Source organism: Leuciscus leuciscus, assembly GCF_965113295.1.
Source record: "Leuciscus leuciscus genome assembly, chromosome: 7".
Lineage (NCBI taxonomy): Eukaryota > Metazoa > Chordata > Actinopteri > Cypriniformes > Leuciscidae > Leuciscus > Leuciscus leuciscus.
Window position 1 is genome coordinate 32,738,417 of NC_138731.1, and position 16,906 is coordinate 32,755,322.

The 16,906-nt window shown below is 36.3% G+C and overlaps 1 protein-coding gene and 1 long non-coding RNA gene across 2 annotated transcripts in view; one reads left to right on the forward strand and one right to left on the reverse strand.

Moving 5' to 3' along the window:
- The window catches only part of LOC309502238, a 209,991-nt gene extending 207,836 nt beyond the window's left edge, over positions 1-2,155 (forward strand). The window contains exon 3 of the long non-coding RNA XR_014207208.1: positions 2,002-2,155. This is a non-coding gene — a long non-coding RNA (uncharacterized lncRNA). The remainder of the gene's footprint in view (positions 1-2,001) is intronic.
- Positions 1-16,906, reverse strand: part of mao (monoamine oxidase) — a 35,441-nt gene that overhangs the window by 4,781 nt on the left and 13,754 nt on the right. The window contains exons 2-7 of the mRNA XM_082174512.1: positions 14,338-14,432; positions 12,089-12,226; positions 6,125-6,229; positions 4,273-4,364; positions 4,042-4,183; positions 2,163-2,312 (exon numbers count right to left, since the gene is read on the reverse strand). Of these exons, the coding sequence (XP_082030638.1) occupies positions 2,163-2,312; positions 4,042-4,183; positions 4,273-4,364; positions 6,125-6,229; positions 12,089-12,226; positions 14,338-14,432 (722 nt within the window). The remainder of the gene's footprint in view (positions 1-2,162; positions 2,313-4,041; positions 4,184-4,272; positions 4,365-6,124; positions 6,230-12,088; positions 12,227-14,337; positions 14,433-16,906) is intronic.

Here is a 16,906-nt window from a genome sequence, read left to right on the forward strand (position 1 = left end):
AGTGGTGACACTACTTATTTGGAATACTGTATACCACAATGCCATGTGATTGAGTTGATCTTCATCACATGGCCATGTAACGAATTTGATCGGATAGCCTAAGTTAAGACGTATTATATGCACAGTCTGGGGTCTGTAAATAAATATATATATTTTTTTATGTGCTTGTCAATGCTGCATTTATTTGATACAGTAAAAACAGTAATATTGTGAAATTTTATTACAATTTAAATAACTGTTTACTATTTTAATATATTTTAAAGGGATAGTTCACCCAAAAGTTCACTGTCATTAATTACTCACCCTCATGCTGTTCCAAACCCGTAAGACTTTCGTTCATCTTCGGAAGACAAATGAAGATCTTTTTGATGAAATCTGAGAGATTTCTATCCCTCCATTGCCAGCTACGCAACTGACACTTTGACGCTTCAAAAAGTTCATAAAGAAATCGTAAAACGAATCCATATGAATTGAGCTGTTTAGTCCAAATTTTCTGAAGAGACACGTTCGCTTTATATCATGAACAGATTGAATTTAGGCTTTTATTCACATTGATGCACGAGAACAAAACTCTTGCGGAAGCTCAAACGTGCTACGTAACACACGAGCCTGAACCTCATTGGTTCCTGCAGAAGCTCAAACATGATGCGTAACACACGAGATTAAACCTTATTGGTTCTCGCACGTCAAGCAAACATGCTTGAGCTTCCGTTTACCACAACTGATGTGTGCGTGGATGAATGTTTATATGTGAATAAAAGCGTAAATTCAATCTATTCATTATATAAAGCGATCGTGTATCTTCAGAAAATTTGGGACTAAACCACTCAATTCATATGGATTAGTTTTACGATCTCTTTATGAACTTTTTAAAGCATCAAAGTTTCAGTTGCGTAGCTGTCAATGGAGGGACAGAAAGCACAGATTTCATAAAAAAATATCTTAATTTGTGTTCCAAAGATGAACGAAAGTATTACGGGTTTGGAACGACATGAGGGTGAGTAATTAAAGGAATAGTTCACCCAAAAATGAAAATTAGCCCATGATTTACTCACCCTGAAGCCATCCTAGGTGTATATGACATTCTTCTTTCAGACGAATACAATCGGAGTTACAATAAAAAATGTCCTGGCTCTTCCAAGCTTTATAATGCCAGTGAATGGCTAGATGGCTTTGGAAGTCCATCAAAGCGTATCTATTCATGATAAAAGTGCTCCACGCGTGCGTCTCAGTGGGTTAATAAAGGCCTACTGAAGTGAAGCGATGCGTTCGTGTAAGAAAAATATCCATATTTAAAAAACTTTATTGACTAAAATAACTAGCTAAAACAAACCGCGTTTGTCATCACGTTGTGCGTCAAGTTCAAGTGTTACTCTTTTGGCGTAAATCGATGCGTACGGCCGTCTGCTGGAAAGTTTTTTTTAATATAACTCTGATTGTATTCGTGTGAAAGAAGAATGTCATATACACCTAGGATGGCTTCAGGGTGAGTAAATCATGGGCTAATTTTTTATTTTTGGATGAACTATCCCTTTAATGACAGAATTTTAATTTTTGGATGAACTATACCTTTAAAATGTAATTTATTCCTATGATAGCAAAGCTGAATTTCCAGCATCATGACTCCAGTCTTCAGTGTCACATGATCCTTCAGTAATCATTCAGATTTTTTGCTCAAGAAACATCTTATTTTTATAGATGATGAAAATGTTTGTGCTGCTTAATTTTTTTGTGGAATATTATTGTGATAATATTATTGTAACAGTATAAATGGCTTTATTTATATTTTTGATGAATTTATTGCATCCTTGCTGAATAAAAGTATTAAAGACATATAATTAGAGTCAAACTAGTATGTTTCAATGTCACAGAAGGCCCAAGAGATCTGACTACAAATGCAAAAGCATGTTTACTGTCATATATTTATTCAATAGAAATAAATTACTGTGTGTGTGTGTGTGTGTGTGTGTGTGTGTGTGTGTGTGTGTGTGTGTTTCCTAGACAACAACTAGACATGTGACATCAATAAAGCATGCTACTGTTTGAAAGTTTGCATGATGCATTCTTTCACATAGCTTGTTTTAATTATTAGTAGTCATTATATACTGTGTAGTCTGCAGTAAGCATTATGCTAGTAGTCCATTTCAAATGCACCTTCTCACCTTGTATATCTCCTCATTAACTGTCCTGACCTCCACCAGGTCTCCAGTCTGGTCAATGCTGTAGACAGCTCTGTCCAGCTTCACACGGTCACCCAGCTCTCTCGCCATCGCCTCACTGATTTGATTGGCACCTCCGGCAAACTTGCGCTCCTGTCATATGGGGCAGCAGAAAGTAGTTTTCCAGACTTAGCAAAATTAGCTAACACAAGCATCATACTAAATTGTATGTACATTTTAGTTAGATATTGTAAGTAATGGGTATGATCAGTTTAATAGTCATACATAAAAATGGAATGCAACTCTTTAATCCACCAATAGGTGTCTCTGTGTCTCAGAGATAGAATGATGACAAGAGTTGTATAATACTGTCCACCATGCACATACCTATCAGACACATTCAGAATATAAAACAGGTTATAGAACAGGAACAGGCAAATCATAACAGTTCATTGACAATGCCATCACATAGGAAGTCTTTAATAAAAGATGTGACAGTTTGTCATCAACTTAAAGAAAACTGTCATTTGGTTTATTTGTGTACCATCAAATTACACATTTGCTAGGAGACTCCTGCTATATATGACCCAGATACAGTGGCCCCTATTACGGTATGTTACATAATCAGTTCTGTGTCAGGAATGAATGGGGACGGCACAAGGTAGTCTCTCTTGAAAAGTATAAACTATAATCAACTTAGTAAATTAATAAAATTCATCTTCATAGATTAACAAATTGAATACCTAACCTGTATGAGGACAGTGGCTTGACTGAAAAAATACTGCAAATACTTGCCGCATTATGACAGAAAATAGTTTTTTTAGTCAGTGCTGTTTTACCAATATTTACACTTTTTTTTTGGTAACTGGTTCTTTAATAGTGGGTCTACAAACAGACCAATTTTAACAATATGTACATATGTTGCTTAAGAATTAGACAAAGCCCAAAATACAAATGAAAACGATAATAAATTAATTCAATTCTAAATATTTCAGGAATACTACTATTTAAATTATGTATATTTACTCATATATATATATATATATAAAAAATATATATATTATTTATTTATTTATTTATTATTAATAATAATATTAATTACCCAATGTACCTCTTTCCTCTGTACTCATGTCAGCAAATAATTTCTCTTTCTTCCACAGCAAGTCAGTTTTTTGCCTTCCATCTAGACCTATTTTGAGAGCTGTGGTTGGCTAAATTAGGGGTAAAGACTGAACGGTGGCAGTGACTATTGGACTTGGCAAGAACATTGGATTGAACAGCTACTGCTTGATTTATATCACTATTTCTAACACCTGCTTTCCTGAACTGCCAATATTTCTAAAAGACAGTGTGAGGACGCTAAAGCCCCCATCTCTCACTCGCTTGCCCTGTCTTTCTCCCGCTCTCCCACAGATGGTAATTATACTGGTGCAGTGAAAAAGCCAAAGAGATGCACAAAAACATGCTGTGCAAACGTGGATGTCATGGAGTTCATATGTTTGCCGTATAATTAACTCTGCTCTTTAACAGAGAAGTAACCAACCGAGAAAACATAGTATTCAAACATTACGCAACACACTCTAAAAAAAAATGTGTTGGCTTAACAAAAAAAATTAACACAACAGCTTGCATCAATTATTTTGAGTTATGATAACTTTGAGTGACTTTACGTTCAACCGACAAGCTACATTGAGTTTGAGGAACTTAATTTGTAGGATAAACAATTTTTTTTTTTTGATAAAAGGTTTCGTTAAAACAATAAATTAGAATTTTTTACTTGCAACCATGTATTTATTTAAGTTGTGCTAACAAGTCCCCTGAATTACTTTTTAGAGTGAGACCTACAGCTTTATTGAGCTAAAAATTTTGTATGAAAACTTACCTGGCCTCCATTGGTGGTAGAGAAGATTCTCATTGTGCCTCCACACTGCTTGACGTACCAAAGGAACCACAGAGCAGACACCTCATGGGGCTCGGAGGTCACGTTCACATTGACAAACAGAGTGGCAAAACGGCGAGCGGCCCTGCAAGCAATAAGTTGGTAAAGGGATATGCCATCAATAGCCAATTTGCAACAACAATAACCTGATATTAATTGGTCCCTTCTCTGTACCTGGTCCAGCAAATTTTGTCAAAGAGTTGCTTCATGGTCATCTTGTCCCACTCTTCGGCATGAGGGGCCCTCCATGGAGCTTCTTTAGGAATCTAAAGAGCACATTTGCTGTCAGGCACTCTGACTATTCATTCACTTGAAATAATTGATTCTGTTTCTATTAAAGGGCTAGTTCTCCCAAAAATGAAAATTATCCCATAATTTCCTCACCCTCAAGCCATCCTAGGTGTATATGACTTTCTTCTTTCAACCAAACAAAATCAGAGTTAAATTATAAAATATCCAGGCTCTTCAAAGCTTTATAATGGGATTGAATGGTACCTTAAGATTTTGAAGCCCAAAAAGTGCACCCATCCATCATAAAAGTAATCCATATGGCCTAAACGCCATCATAAAGGCCTTCTGAAGCAAAGCGATGCATTTTTGTAAGAAAAATATCCATATTTATAACTTTATAAACTATAATCACTGGCCTCCGGTAAAGGCCCAACACAAGTTTAGTTCTGGCGGAAGAGTGATCTCTGACGTATTGTCGAACGCGGAATACTACATTAGTATACATTAGCTTACACTAATCCTACATCCTCTGTCATGCATCGGGTCAGAGGTCACTCTTCCACCGGAACTCAACCCGTATATGACTGTCACTGGAAGCCAGTGATTAGTTTATAAAGTTATAAATATGGATATGTTTCTTACAAAAGCGCATCGCTTCGCTTCGGAAGGCCTTTATTAACCCCCTGGAGCCGTATGGATTACTTTTATGATGGATGGATGTACTTTTTTGGGCTTCAAAGTCTAGGGTTCCATTCACTCCCATTAAATAGCTTGGAAGAGCCAGGGTGTTTTTTAATATAACTCTGTGTTTGGCTGATAGAAGAAAGTCATATACACCTAGGATAGCTTGAGGGTGAGTAAATTATGGGATCATTTTCATTTTTGGATGAACTAACCTTTTAACAATACCATTAACGATTCTTCTAGTATGTAAGAAACAAATGATTAGAAAAAAAAAATGCAGTTCCATTGCTAAATGATGAGATAATTTAAATAAAATATGCATTTAAGACACTTCTAAGGAAAGATGATTTTTTTCATAGCCTGTTTAGAGGAGACAAATCCTTTAACAATGTATTAAACAATACAAAACAAAATGTGGTAGCATATATTTTATTCATCATTTATAAAATACTACTGAAAATGCACGTTAAAACATCCTCCTCATTATAAAAAAAAAAAGTATTTTTGTAATCAAGCTCCAAATACGGCTCATTTGGATATTGTGGGATTTATATATGACTGCCTCAAGAGCAAGATATCAAGAAATAGTTTTACATCACACACAGTATACATATGCCTGTTCAATTTCTGACTTACTTCACATGCTTGAGTCGGCTGCAAACAGGACAAATAGAAGGGTAAAGGAATATTCTCTTTGACGCGTCCTGTTTAAACAGCTCGTTAGCGTCTCTGTACAAACTTCGGATCCCAGCATCAAGTGCAAGTGGACAGCTTATTTTTTTTAATGCCGCCCTGTAATGCGTCGGATGATTATATGTTTGTTAGGAGCATTTGACTGCCGATTGGTTTGCTTGAAAATTGGACTGCACTGGTGGTGCTGTATGTGTTTCATTCACTAAAAAGAACCTTACACAGTATATGTGTAAGTACTGACACATTAGAGCCATTCATTCGGGAATCAAACTACACTGGTCGTATTCTGTTCTGTGATGTTGATTCAGTAGCGGTGTTGTGTCCGCCGTTCAATAAGTATCATTGGTATATGGGAGAACACTTAATCGTTTTTTTTTGGAAACAAATGGAGCTGGTTATGAACAAAAATGGCCTTTACCTCCATTCCCATCTTGTCCATTGTCCTCCAGAGATTGTTGTAGTCCATGTAGGCAAGAGGGTTCCACACTGGAGGGAAAGACCCTTTGAATGGATATGACTTCCCCTGGGAAGCAAGAAACAATGTCTATAAAAAACCTACTACCCTATCACCAAATAATGAAAATTGTAATTATTATTTTGTCATTGTTGACGTAATGTCTTTATCATAGCCATCATGACCTCATTATCATTAGAAGTGTAACCAGTCTGGAATGGAAAACGGTCTTCGCTGCCTAAAATATACGTAACTGCATCTCGCCTGGCTTGGAATCTAATCAGTTAATGGAGGGCCTCTGTTCACAGCCTTTACAGTTTGCGTTAATACAACCAGAAGATCAGAAACAACTTGACCTTATCAACTCTCAGTACGATTTTATGATTTTCACATAAAATGTGACAATCTTCTTTATTAAGAGCAGGAAAAAGAGATACGCTCATTTAGAGGGTTGGGGTGGAACATACAATAATGAAAAAGTACCCATAAATAACGCTAATACAATAAAAAGGAAATTCATAATCACAGATAATGACAATATTAGTATTTGGCAAACAGCAGCTATATGACAAAGGCTGTTCACACATCTCCCCTGCTTCCCACAGTAGTGGAAACGCTTAGTCAGTATGATCATTCTCTGTGGCTGGCCAATAGGGTAACTATATGCAGACATTACTTCATACCTGAATTGCTCTGTTGCTGTGGGGCTCTTAAATGAGCACTGTTGGGCTGATTGATTAATGTTTGACTACACATCAAAGACGAAGCGCTGCGTTTCAATATGTACTTCAACATAAAGTCACTAATGATGACTAAACCCATAATGAAAATTAAGTCTGTGATAAAGAAGGACCAAGAGAGTGGCAGTCAAAAATGTACTAAAGGTTGCTGCAACATTGATTTTGTCAGCAGTTTTGACTAGGTTGCCTCATTCAAAGACCTGTCACCTAGAAGGATTGTCACGCACCACTGGGTTTGATGTCCAGCATTCACTTCCAGGCAATTTGTTGTGTGTCTAAATGATTGTGCCTTTTCAGTGCGCCGTCATTTAATTGCTAAAACCCTGTCATTTTATTGCTTGCAGAAAACATCTGAGGGGAACCAGAGTGGTTTTTGAGTAGGACTAGAATGCACTTAGTAGGACAGTTAAATGGTTGAAGACTTCAAATGGCAAACCACGCAAAACACTTGTCAGCAACGAAGGAATGCCATTCTCCTATTGTTTTGAAGTGATATAGATATAAAGCCACCTTGACAATTTTGTAATCTATAATATCCATGCTTAATTATACATTATCCAAAGCATCTTCCATTGCATTCAGTTTATGCATTCCCTTGGATTCAAACCCATGACTTTTGAGTTGTTAGCATTATGCTCTGCTGTTTGAGGTACATGAATGATCAAATATATAATTTTTCCATTTAAAATCTGAGGGAGCACATGCATGACGCTTCTACAGCAGTGTCAGTTGAACCCATCTATCAATGGTCTATGTGGCCTGAGGCTGGCTTTATATATAAAAAAAATGCATAATGCTCTTTTATAATTTATGATCTTTTAACATGACTCAGCCATTTGCATTTCTGAGCCAACTAGCACTACAGGAAAATATGTTCAGCTAAATAAGGGACCATGACATTTCCATATGATTTGTGGGGCTGCCAGACCAATACAGGAGATGACACTAGATCGCTCAGCATCCAGCAACAGGTCTGTTCCCATAGCGACGGAATTGAGGTGGAGAGATGGAGTGCATCTTTTATGATATCCTTTCAGCCAGAGCAGAACCTAAGCCTCTCTACTATCACTAACCTCATACTGCTCTATAGCCGCCCACCACGTCAGTCTCGGTTACTAGCAATGAGATATGAGACCACATCCTGTCCAACACAAAATGTATCATCCTCTGAAGTAACATTCTATTTGCCTGTATGTTACAGTACAGACATTTTACAGAAATCTTGTTTTTTTCCGAGATAAAAGCAGATGTGCACAATGTTTGGGATTTTTTGCAATGATATTGGCCACGATCCGGATAAGCTGATAATTATTTTCATTTCATGGCCGATATTAAAATGATATGCTATTTTTTTTCTAAATGAATTAATAAATAAAAAAACACAAAAAATCTATTCTTTAAAATACTACATGTGAATTTAACCATCACAACATTTTAAGTTCCAAGTAGTTCCTAAATATTAATACACAAGTATATGTGGTTTTATTAGTATTGCTAATGTAAATGCACAGTAATGCAAACACTGTTAATTACACAAGTATACATTTTTTAACAACACTGCCTTTGCACAACTGTTCAATCATAATCAAATTATTGATATGCTAATGCTGCCTCAAAAGTGCAGTTGTATGCGAGTTGCTCACGGACCGAGGCAGAGGAAACTGGGTCTGGTCTTTAGGATTACAGCTATAGAAAAGCTGATTACACGGGCGCCTTGGCTGTACGCTCACCTTAATTATAAAATGTCTGCTCGTTGTAAGGCCCTTATTGGCTAATACAGGCTCAAGGCCAATACGTGATTGCTGAGTAACAGGTGATACTATAAAAGCGGTAGTAAAACTAAATCGTGCAGACGCAAATGTGACTGACTACGTGAGGGGGTGATAAAATTACCTTATGAGCCTCTTTCATAATACAGTTCAGCCAAAGCAGAAAGGCTTCTGATAAACATCCTGGATGAACTCAAAAGGTGAATTGCTTCACTGTCGTTAAAGTCAACATAGTCAAGATAGTAAGAGATAGTAATTAATGTGTTAGTGACCCGTCACGATTGAGGTTCGGTCACATTATAAAAATTTCTGCAGTTTCTGCAAAATTTCACAAGCAAAAAAGCTCCATTGTCTATTGTCAATAGTGTAGCAATGTATGATCACATCACATGAACAAACAGGAAAACAGTTCTCAATGCTTGTTGGAGAAAATGTTAACGGCAGTACGAAATGACAGTGTTATCTATGGGCTTTTAAAGGAATAGTTCACGTCAAAATGAAAATTGTCATCATTTACTCACCCTCAAGTTGTTTCAAACGTGTATGAATTTCTTTCTCCTGCTGAACACAAAAGAAGATATTTTGAAGAATATTGGAAACCAAACAGTTGATGGACCCATTGACTTCCATTGTATTTTTTTTCCTACTATGGAAGTCAATGGGGTCCATCAACTGTCTGGTTACCCGCATTCTTCAAAATATCTTCTTTTGTGTTCAGCAGAAGAAAGACATTCATACACGTTTGAAACAATTTGAGGTTGAGTAAATGATGACAGAATTTTATTTTGAAATGAACTATTCCTTTAAGGTAATCAGCTAACCTAGCTTGTTCTTTTTATTTGTTTCCGTTTTATTTGATTTAAATATCTAAATGTTAGTGAGAAGTGTTAGAGAGTGTTTTTTTTTTTTATTTTTTTTTTACATATCAATCTATATATGCATTGGACATCGGTTAAGCTCATCTTTGCTCCCTCCTTTGAAGGTATCTTGAGTAAAACGTCTCTATATTTAAAGCAAATACCAAAAAATACAAAAAAACCTGAACGCGATATGACGAATTTTACAGAATACGGAAGTTTGTTGCACATAACTTGCATGGGGAAATTTTTCGCCAAAAAAGCAAAATTCCTGATCTTATGGATTCCTATTAAAATGACTGGATTTTGATTGCAAAAATTCACCAGACAATAGCAAATGTGAATGCAACTTAAGATAGAAAATTTACACTGGTTTACTAATTAGTGACCACCAGCAAAAACCCTCTCTGAGGAGACATTTGCTTTTAGCTCAACAGGAAAAACCTTTGTTTCTCTGTGGGATGAAATGAGAGGGAAACGCCCCTGATCCCAAAGACAGAGCCAGACATCAGGGTGTGAGAAAACGTGAGAGAGAGAAAGAGTGTATCCCCTCAATCCTGATAGCGATTGTCTTTTGATGAGGAGTGCTGCCATGGTAACCCACAGGGATGCTCCGATCAGGAGATAATGGCATGAGGAGAGAGAGGAAGGCTCCTTCAGTACATGCACTAACACAAACACACACACCATTAATCATTAGGACAGACATGTTCACATTCATTCTATTTAAATCAAAACACGTACAAAAAACCAGCCAGTAGCAAGACAAACCATAACGATATTGGTTGAAATGTAGCACAGCTCTGAGCCTATCCTTTATTTTCAAGTAGTATCTTTGTGCCTCTGAGATGCAGATGCATTCTTCACAAATGAAGCCTTGAAATCAATCAGATATGTCTACATGTGTTCAAAGTCTCTTCTTGGTGTCTTCTTCTGCTCATTCATTCTGCATTAGTGCCTTGGGTAAATTATTCTGTTAAAACCTATTAAAGGGTTAGTTCACACAAAAATGTGTTCCGAAGACGAACGAAAATCTTACGGGGTTGGAACAACATGAGGGTGAGTAATTACTGACAGATTTTTCATTTTTGGGTGAACTATCCCTTTAAGGAACACCTGGCTTGACACTGACAATGATTGCACTGTCAAACCACACAAACCAAGGAACACCAACCAAGGATCATTTTCAATATTTACTCACCCTCATGTTCTTTTGTGGAGCACAAAAAGGTGAATTTCTGAAACATACACTACAGTTCAAAAGTTTGGGCTTAGTAATAATAAAAAAAAGAATTATATTTTTATTCAGCAAGGTTGCATTTAATTGATCAAAAGTTACAGAATGTACATTTATAATGTTACAAAGAATTTCCATTTTTAAAAATGCTGTTGTTTTGTATTATCTGTTAACAAAAAAAAAAACTAGAAAAACTGCATACGTTTCCACAAAAATATTAAGCAGAACTATTTTCAACATTGACAATAATAACTGTCTATACAATAATAGATGAAAACAGATTAGACAGATTAAACAAAGATGTTACTATAAAATATAAGAGCAACCAACACATTATGCAAAAGTCATACTTTTGTGTCAAAAGAAAGTCATACCAGTTGGAACAACATTTTTCATTTTTTGGGGGAACTATCCCTTTAGTGAGATTCTACTACTTCCACATTCTTGATTTTTAATATTGAGAGGATATAGGATATTGAGATCGAAGAGATGTGATATTACGGTGTTACACAGTTAACTATTCTGCTAAGCAAAGTACAGGATTATGGGAAATATGCCAAAGGGCCTTTTCCATGGCAACTGCAATCGGTTTCCATTCTGACATGATCTACAATGAACACTCCAATGAATCCTCACCATGACCTTTCCCATTGTGCACACCGCCTTCCTGAGTATGTGTGAGCTTGTCGGCTTTCCAGTCTCCATTTCAAGCTCTATGATTTAGCTCAATACCTTTAAAACCACCTCATGTATCTGTCTTACGAATATATGACCACAGAAAGGAGTAAAGCTCACATGATAAACAGCATTTCTAAGAATCCAGAGATTTATCCTGGTAATAGCAGGGTGAGAGCGGAGAAGGCACTGAATCTACAGCCAAATCTAATAAGGTCATGCAGTGTGCATGTGCTAAGGGCAGTGATGTGTCTACTCAAATTGGATATGGGGCAGGAGGAGGGGAGGCTGGTGTCTTGAGTTCCGCCCTTCTTACCCACTCCAAGCATCTGAAACCATATTACAGACTTCCTTCAGGCTGCGATTAGCATCTCCAGGCTTGAGCACAGCACGCTAATGTGAAGGAGAGGCTCTGTATTCAGCCCTGTTCAGCTGAGCGCACTGGGCCTAGCTCTGACTTCCTGTGCATTAAGACATGAGTGTGCTCAAACAAAAGGCTGTATTATTAGCCGAAGCTCTGCCCTGGAGCTCTGAAGAGAGCAGGATTTTGAGGCAGGGAAAAAATCTTGTTTTGAATTTTGTAGCTGTTTTTCCTTTGATTTGGTAATAAGTCCAAGCTACTAGGTGTGTATGCCTTCACTGAGGTTTACCTTCACATAGTGAATCAGAGACTCCTCCTCGTTGACTTTGTATGTTTTCACCCCGTACTGTTTGGCTATCCTCAGGATGCGGTTTTGAGTGGGCCCAATGTACGCTCCTCCCAGATCCACCCATTTGGTCTCCTTATTCTGAAGGCAAACAAAATTTGTGCAGGATTAACAATGAAATTGTCACTAAAAGCCACAGTGAGAGCAAAGATAGGAAAAACAAAAAAGGAAGTGGTAGAATATGCACGCAAAGACAGCAGATTTCGGTCCATGCATAGACAGTGTCCCACTTGCCAACTTGAAACTCGATTTAGATTTTTTCGCCATTCTGTTGTCAAACTCTCCGTGGTGGAAAGTATCCGACTTGACTCAAAAGACTTCGTAATTGAAGTTCATGACTAAAAATTGGGAGAAAAAAATCATCCAGTGGGATGCCAGCCTGTGCAACTAAAGAAAGACTTGACTAAGAGTGTGCAACATTGACTAAATCCTGATATTTTGGGGATTTAGTTGATAGCAAATTTCGCTGAGTGTGTTTTTGTGCAGGTACCTTGGCTGATTTAGGGATGTCATAGACAGCTGACTTCAGAACCGTTCATTTTCTTCATATTCAGCTCAACGGTTAGTTTGCAGCAGTGACAGAAATGAACATTTATGTTAAGGCGCAATATTTGCCCCCTTACACTCTTAAAAAATTAAGATTCCAAAAGGTTTTTTTTCTCAGCAATGCCATAGAAGAACCATTTCTGGCTCCTCAAAGAACCGTTCATTCAACAGTTCTTAACAGAACCACGTTACTCTCAGTGTAAATTAACATTTGAATAATCTAAAGAACCTTATTCCACTATAAAGAACCTTTTGTGGAATGGAAAGGTTCTATGGAAGTTAAAGGTTCTTCATGGAACCATCATTGCCAATAAAGAACCTTTATGTTTAAGAGTGTAGATTGACTTCCTAGGGCATTTTTCTAACTTTATTTGATGCATGTAACAACTTTATGTAAACTTCTTACATTTTATCATTAAATTTAATTATAACAATAGCACTACAGGGCTGTTACCAATCAAATGTCACCAGCATCAACTAAACCCATTTTTGCACTGCAGAAATGGCACAGAAGCTGAAGAGACATTTAGATGTATTTACAGACTGTTGAATGCAGCTCAAACACTGATAAAAATGATTTTGTGGTAAAGTAAATACTACAGAAAAAAACAATGTAATTTACATGAAAAAGTTAGTTCAGGCAAGAGTTTAAAAAAATTAAGTAAATTCTATATTAGTACTCAATTCAAGCGTGTAGAAATGAAAGCGTAAATATCAACGTTATAAAATTAAGTAAAATTACTCAACTTTTCTGATACTGGTGTTCCCATCATGCACTGGGCCTTGAATAATTAATGAGGTTGATTTTTCACTGTTTTCAAACTGTATTTACACTGTTTCATCATTGCTTTTGTTGTTAGGATAAGTAACATGCCATTTTGTGACATTTGGAGTTCATTTTCTACTCAAAATGACACATTCAAACACAAAAACGATCCATCAAATGTTACCGTCATTGTGTATTGTCTACCAAGTATTGAGGTCTCTGCGTTCACATAATGCATAACATCTGATATGTAGATATGCTGTGTTACACAATTTCTATTGTATTAATTACATTATTTTTAAGTAAAGCATATACTTAATTCAATAATATATTGTTAGAGTGAAATGTATTGCAAAGGAAACTTCAATTAAATAAATATTACTCAACCTTTTACTAGCCAAGTAAAAATTACTTATTTTCTTTGTTACTTTCACTTAACTTAGTTAAGTAGAGTTTACTTAATTCCATATGTGAAATTTACTTAAAAAAATTTCGTGCAAAAACTTGCCTGAGAAAAATTGAGTAAATTTTACTTATTGTTTTTTTCAGTGAAGGTGGCATGAATGCAATTACAATTACATAAATAACGTTTTAAAAATACACTTTTGAATACTGAAATATGAAGCGACCTAAAAAATCCAATGATTTTTCTAATAGGCAACATCACAGTAAGTGTGTGGAGAGAGTTTGATTTTGTTTTTCCAAAGTAAGTAACATAATGTTTGCACATTGTTTAAACAATAATTAGGATCTTAATGTAGGCAAAACATATCGCACCCCCGTTGTGACTATAGACTATAGTCTTAACACACATGTAGAAGCAGACTATTTGTGCTGAAATGAAGTCATTTGATTTGATTCCATGAGTTGAGTATCTTACATGAACAGTAAAGGTTCTTCCACCAACACGGTTCCTGGCTTCCAGGAGGACAGGATTCAGGCCGCTCTCCACCAACAGCTTGGCAGCACTCAGACCTGTCAATAGGGAGTGTAGAAATGCAGTGTAAGATTTTAGTAGACATATGCACCAATATTTACTATACTTGTCTTAGAGAAGATTTATTTTATAGGGGAGACAACAAGAAATGATGAGGAGAGAGAGGCAAATGAATCAGAACTTGTTTCACCAGCACTTTGGCTAACCGCTAAGCTTCAAAAACTTTAGGAAAACTTTAGAGTACATTTAAGATGCTGGAAGCCTGTGGTCTAGTTGAAAATAACTATTTCCAAACTGTTTCTGTCCTCATAATATTAAAGGTCGTTCTTGTCTTGAAAACATATTTCCTATCTGACTGCATAGCTACCATTTTTACAGGCTTTCTATTGTGTGTGATATTATGAATGGCCTTTTAAAAATAAAATCTACATATTTAAACCTCTTCTATGTGAACAATATTTTACATCACTTGCCTCAACCTCCAATGGGAAGGCACTAGGTTCTGGCTTGCCTTGTACAATGTAAAATACTTGGCAAATGTGCCAGCCACATGTGAGCTGACATTTTTATATTTTTCTGTGCTGATGTTTGGTAAAATTTGTCAAATGGACTGAGAGTGCTACTGTATATTCATAGCAGTAACTGAAACTATAATCAAATAAGCCGCAAGGAGTAGGGGATGTGTGGAACTTTGTGAATAGGGTGTGTTTCCAAGTCTGTGGAAATCTGCAGGGCTCAACAACAATGTTTTAATGCAGTTCTGGTTTGGCCTGTGGTTATTACTTGCTCTGCCAACCTTTCCCAGGAATTGCCACAAACATGATACAATATATTTTTTTTTTTTCATTAAATTAAAATTAAAAACAGTAATATTGTGAAATATTATTACAATTTAAAAGCAACTGTTTTCTATTTTATTTTGAAATTATCTGGTGACATACTTAATCAGTCCAATCTCCCAATAACAATTTTTAGTCTATCACAGAGAGCCAAATGTTAAAGTTTCAAGAAATATAAACATATGTACATGATCAAAAGAAAAAGAAAAAAGTAATTCATAGTGACAACACAGCACTGGGCCTATAGTGCAAATGACATCACCAGCTGGACTGAAACTCACTCACAGACTCGGGCCTTATTATTGAAGCCTTTGTGTTATGGGTAAATGAGAAAGAAAAAAAAAATCTTTACAGAATCTAAAGGCTTGTTCACACCAAGAACGATTAAGACATTGACAGCCAATCAGAATCCTTCCAACTTTAAAAAGCTTGAGCATTTAAAGCGGCAAACGACAAAACTGCAGCATGTATTTAGAATAAACAGAACGATATTATTCACTGGTGTGGACAGTAATATTGTAATAAGTATCCACTAGAGGCAAGTTGAGAGATGAGAACCCAAGTGCAGTTTATTATAAACAAAACCAAACAAAAAACAAAAGCATGGCATGAAAACAAAAACCAAAGCATGAACGAACTTAAAACACAGCAGATTACAGAAAACAACACTTGACCAAGACACATGGCAAACATGAGGGCTTAAATACACAAGACTAATGACTAGACAAGGGACACCTGTGAACAATGAAACAATGAACCAATGACAACATGACACATCAGACAAGGGAACACATGGCAGGATCACATGGCTTACAAGGGTCACATGACAGACAAGAAAACATGACATGACACAGAAACATGACAAGAACAAACCCAAAATCGTGACAAATATAGTTCTCATTCTTGTTGTGAACAGGCCTAAAGATGTCCCTTGGGGAAAAACATTAGTATAAAACAGTTATATTATCTTTGTATCTTCCCTGTAATCATTGGATTCCTGTTTAAACCCCTGAGGCTGTGTAGTGATAGTGTCAGCAATAAACTCACAACTGGAAGCCAGAAGTAAAAACTAGGTTCCCTGCATGAAGAAAAAAAAAAAGCCAAACACCAATTCACATAAGTTTCCTGTCTCCACACACACAAACACACACACACACACACACACACACACACACACACACACACACACACACACACACACACACACACACACACACACACACACACACACACACACACACACACACACACACACACACACACACACACACACACACACACACACACACACACACACACACACACACACACACACATCCTCTCCTTACGGAGGAAGTAAAACTGCTCCTGTGAATTTCTGATGATGTGGTTTTTACCATGTAAAAAGACTGCACTCAGCTACAATTAAAGTAGCTTAAGAGTAGTTTGACAAATAAGGTGGACATTATTTTTCCAAATTTATATTGTTAATTTATTAATAATGATAAATATTTTACAATTTTTAAAGGCCTTTTGTCCCTACGACAACTAATATGTGGTTATAAAAGCTGCAAGTAAAATTATTACACAAAATTTAGATAAAAGCATTTTAAAATAGTTTCAAATGGAATTTAGCACATGGCAATGGCATGTCAAACATTAAAAATAAATAAATTCACAAATAGAAAAATTAA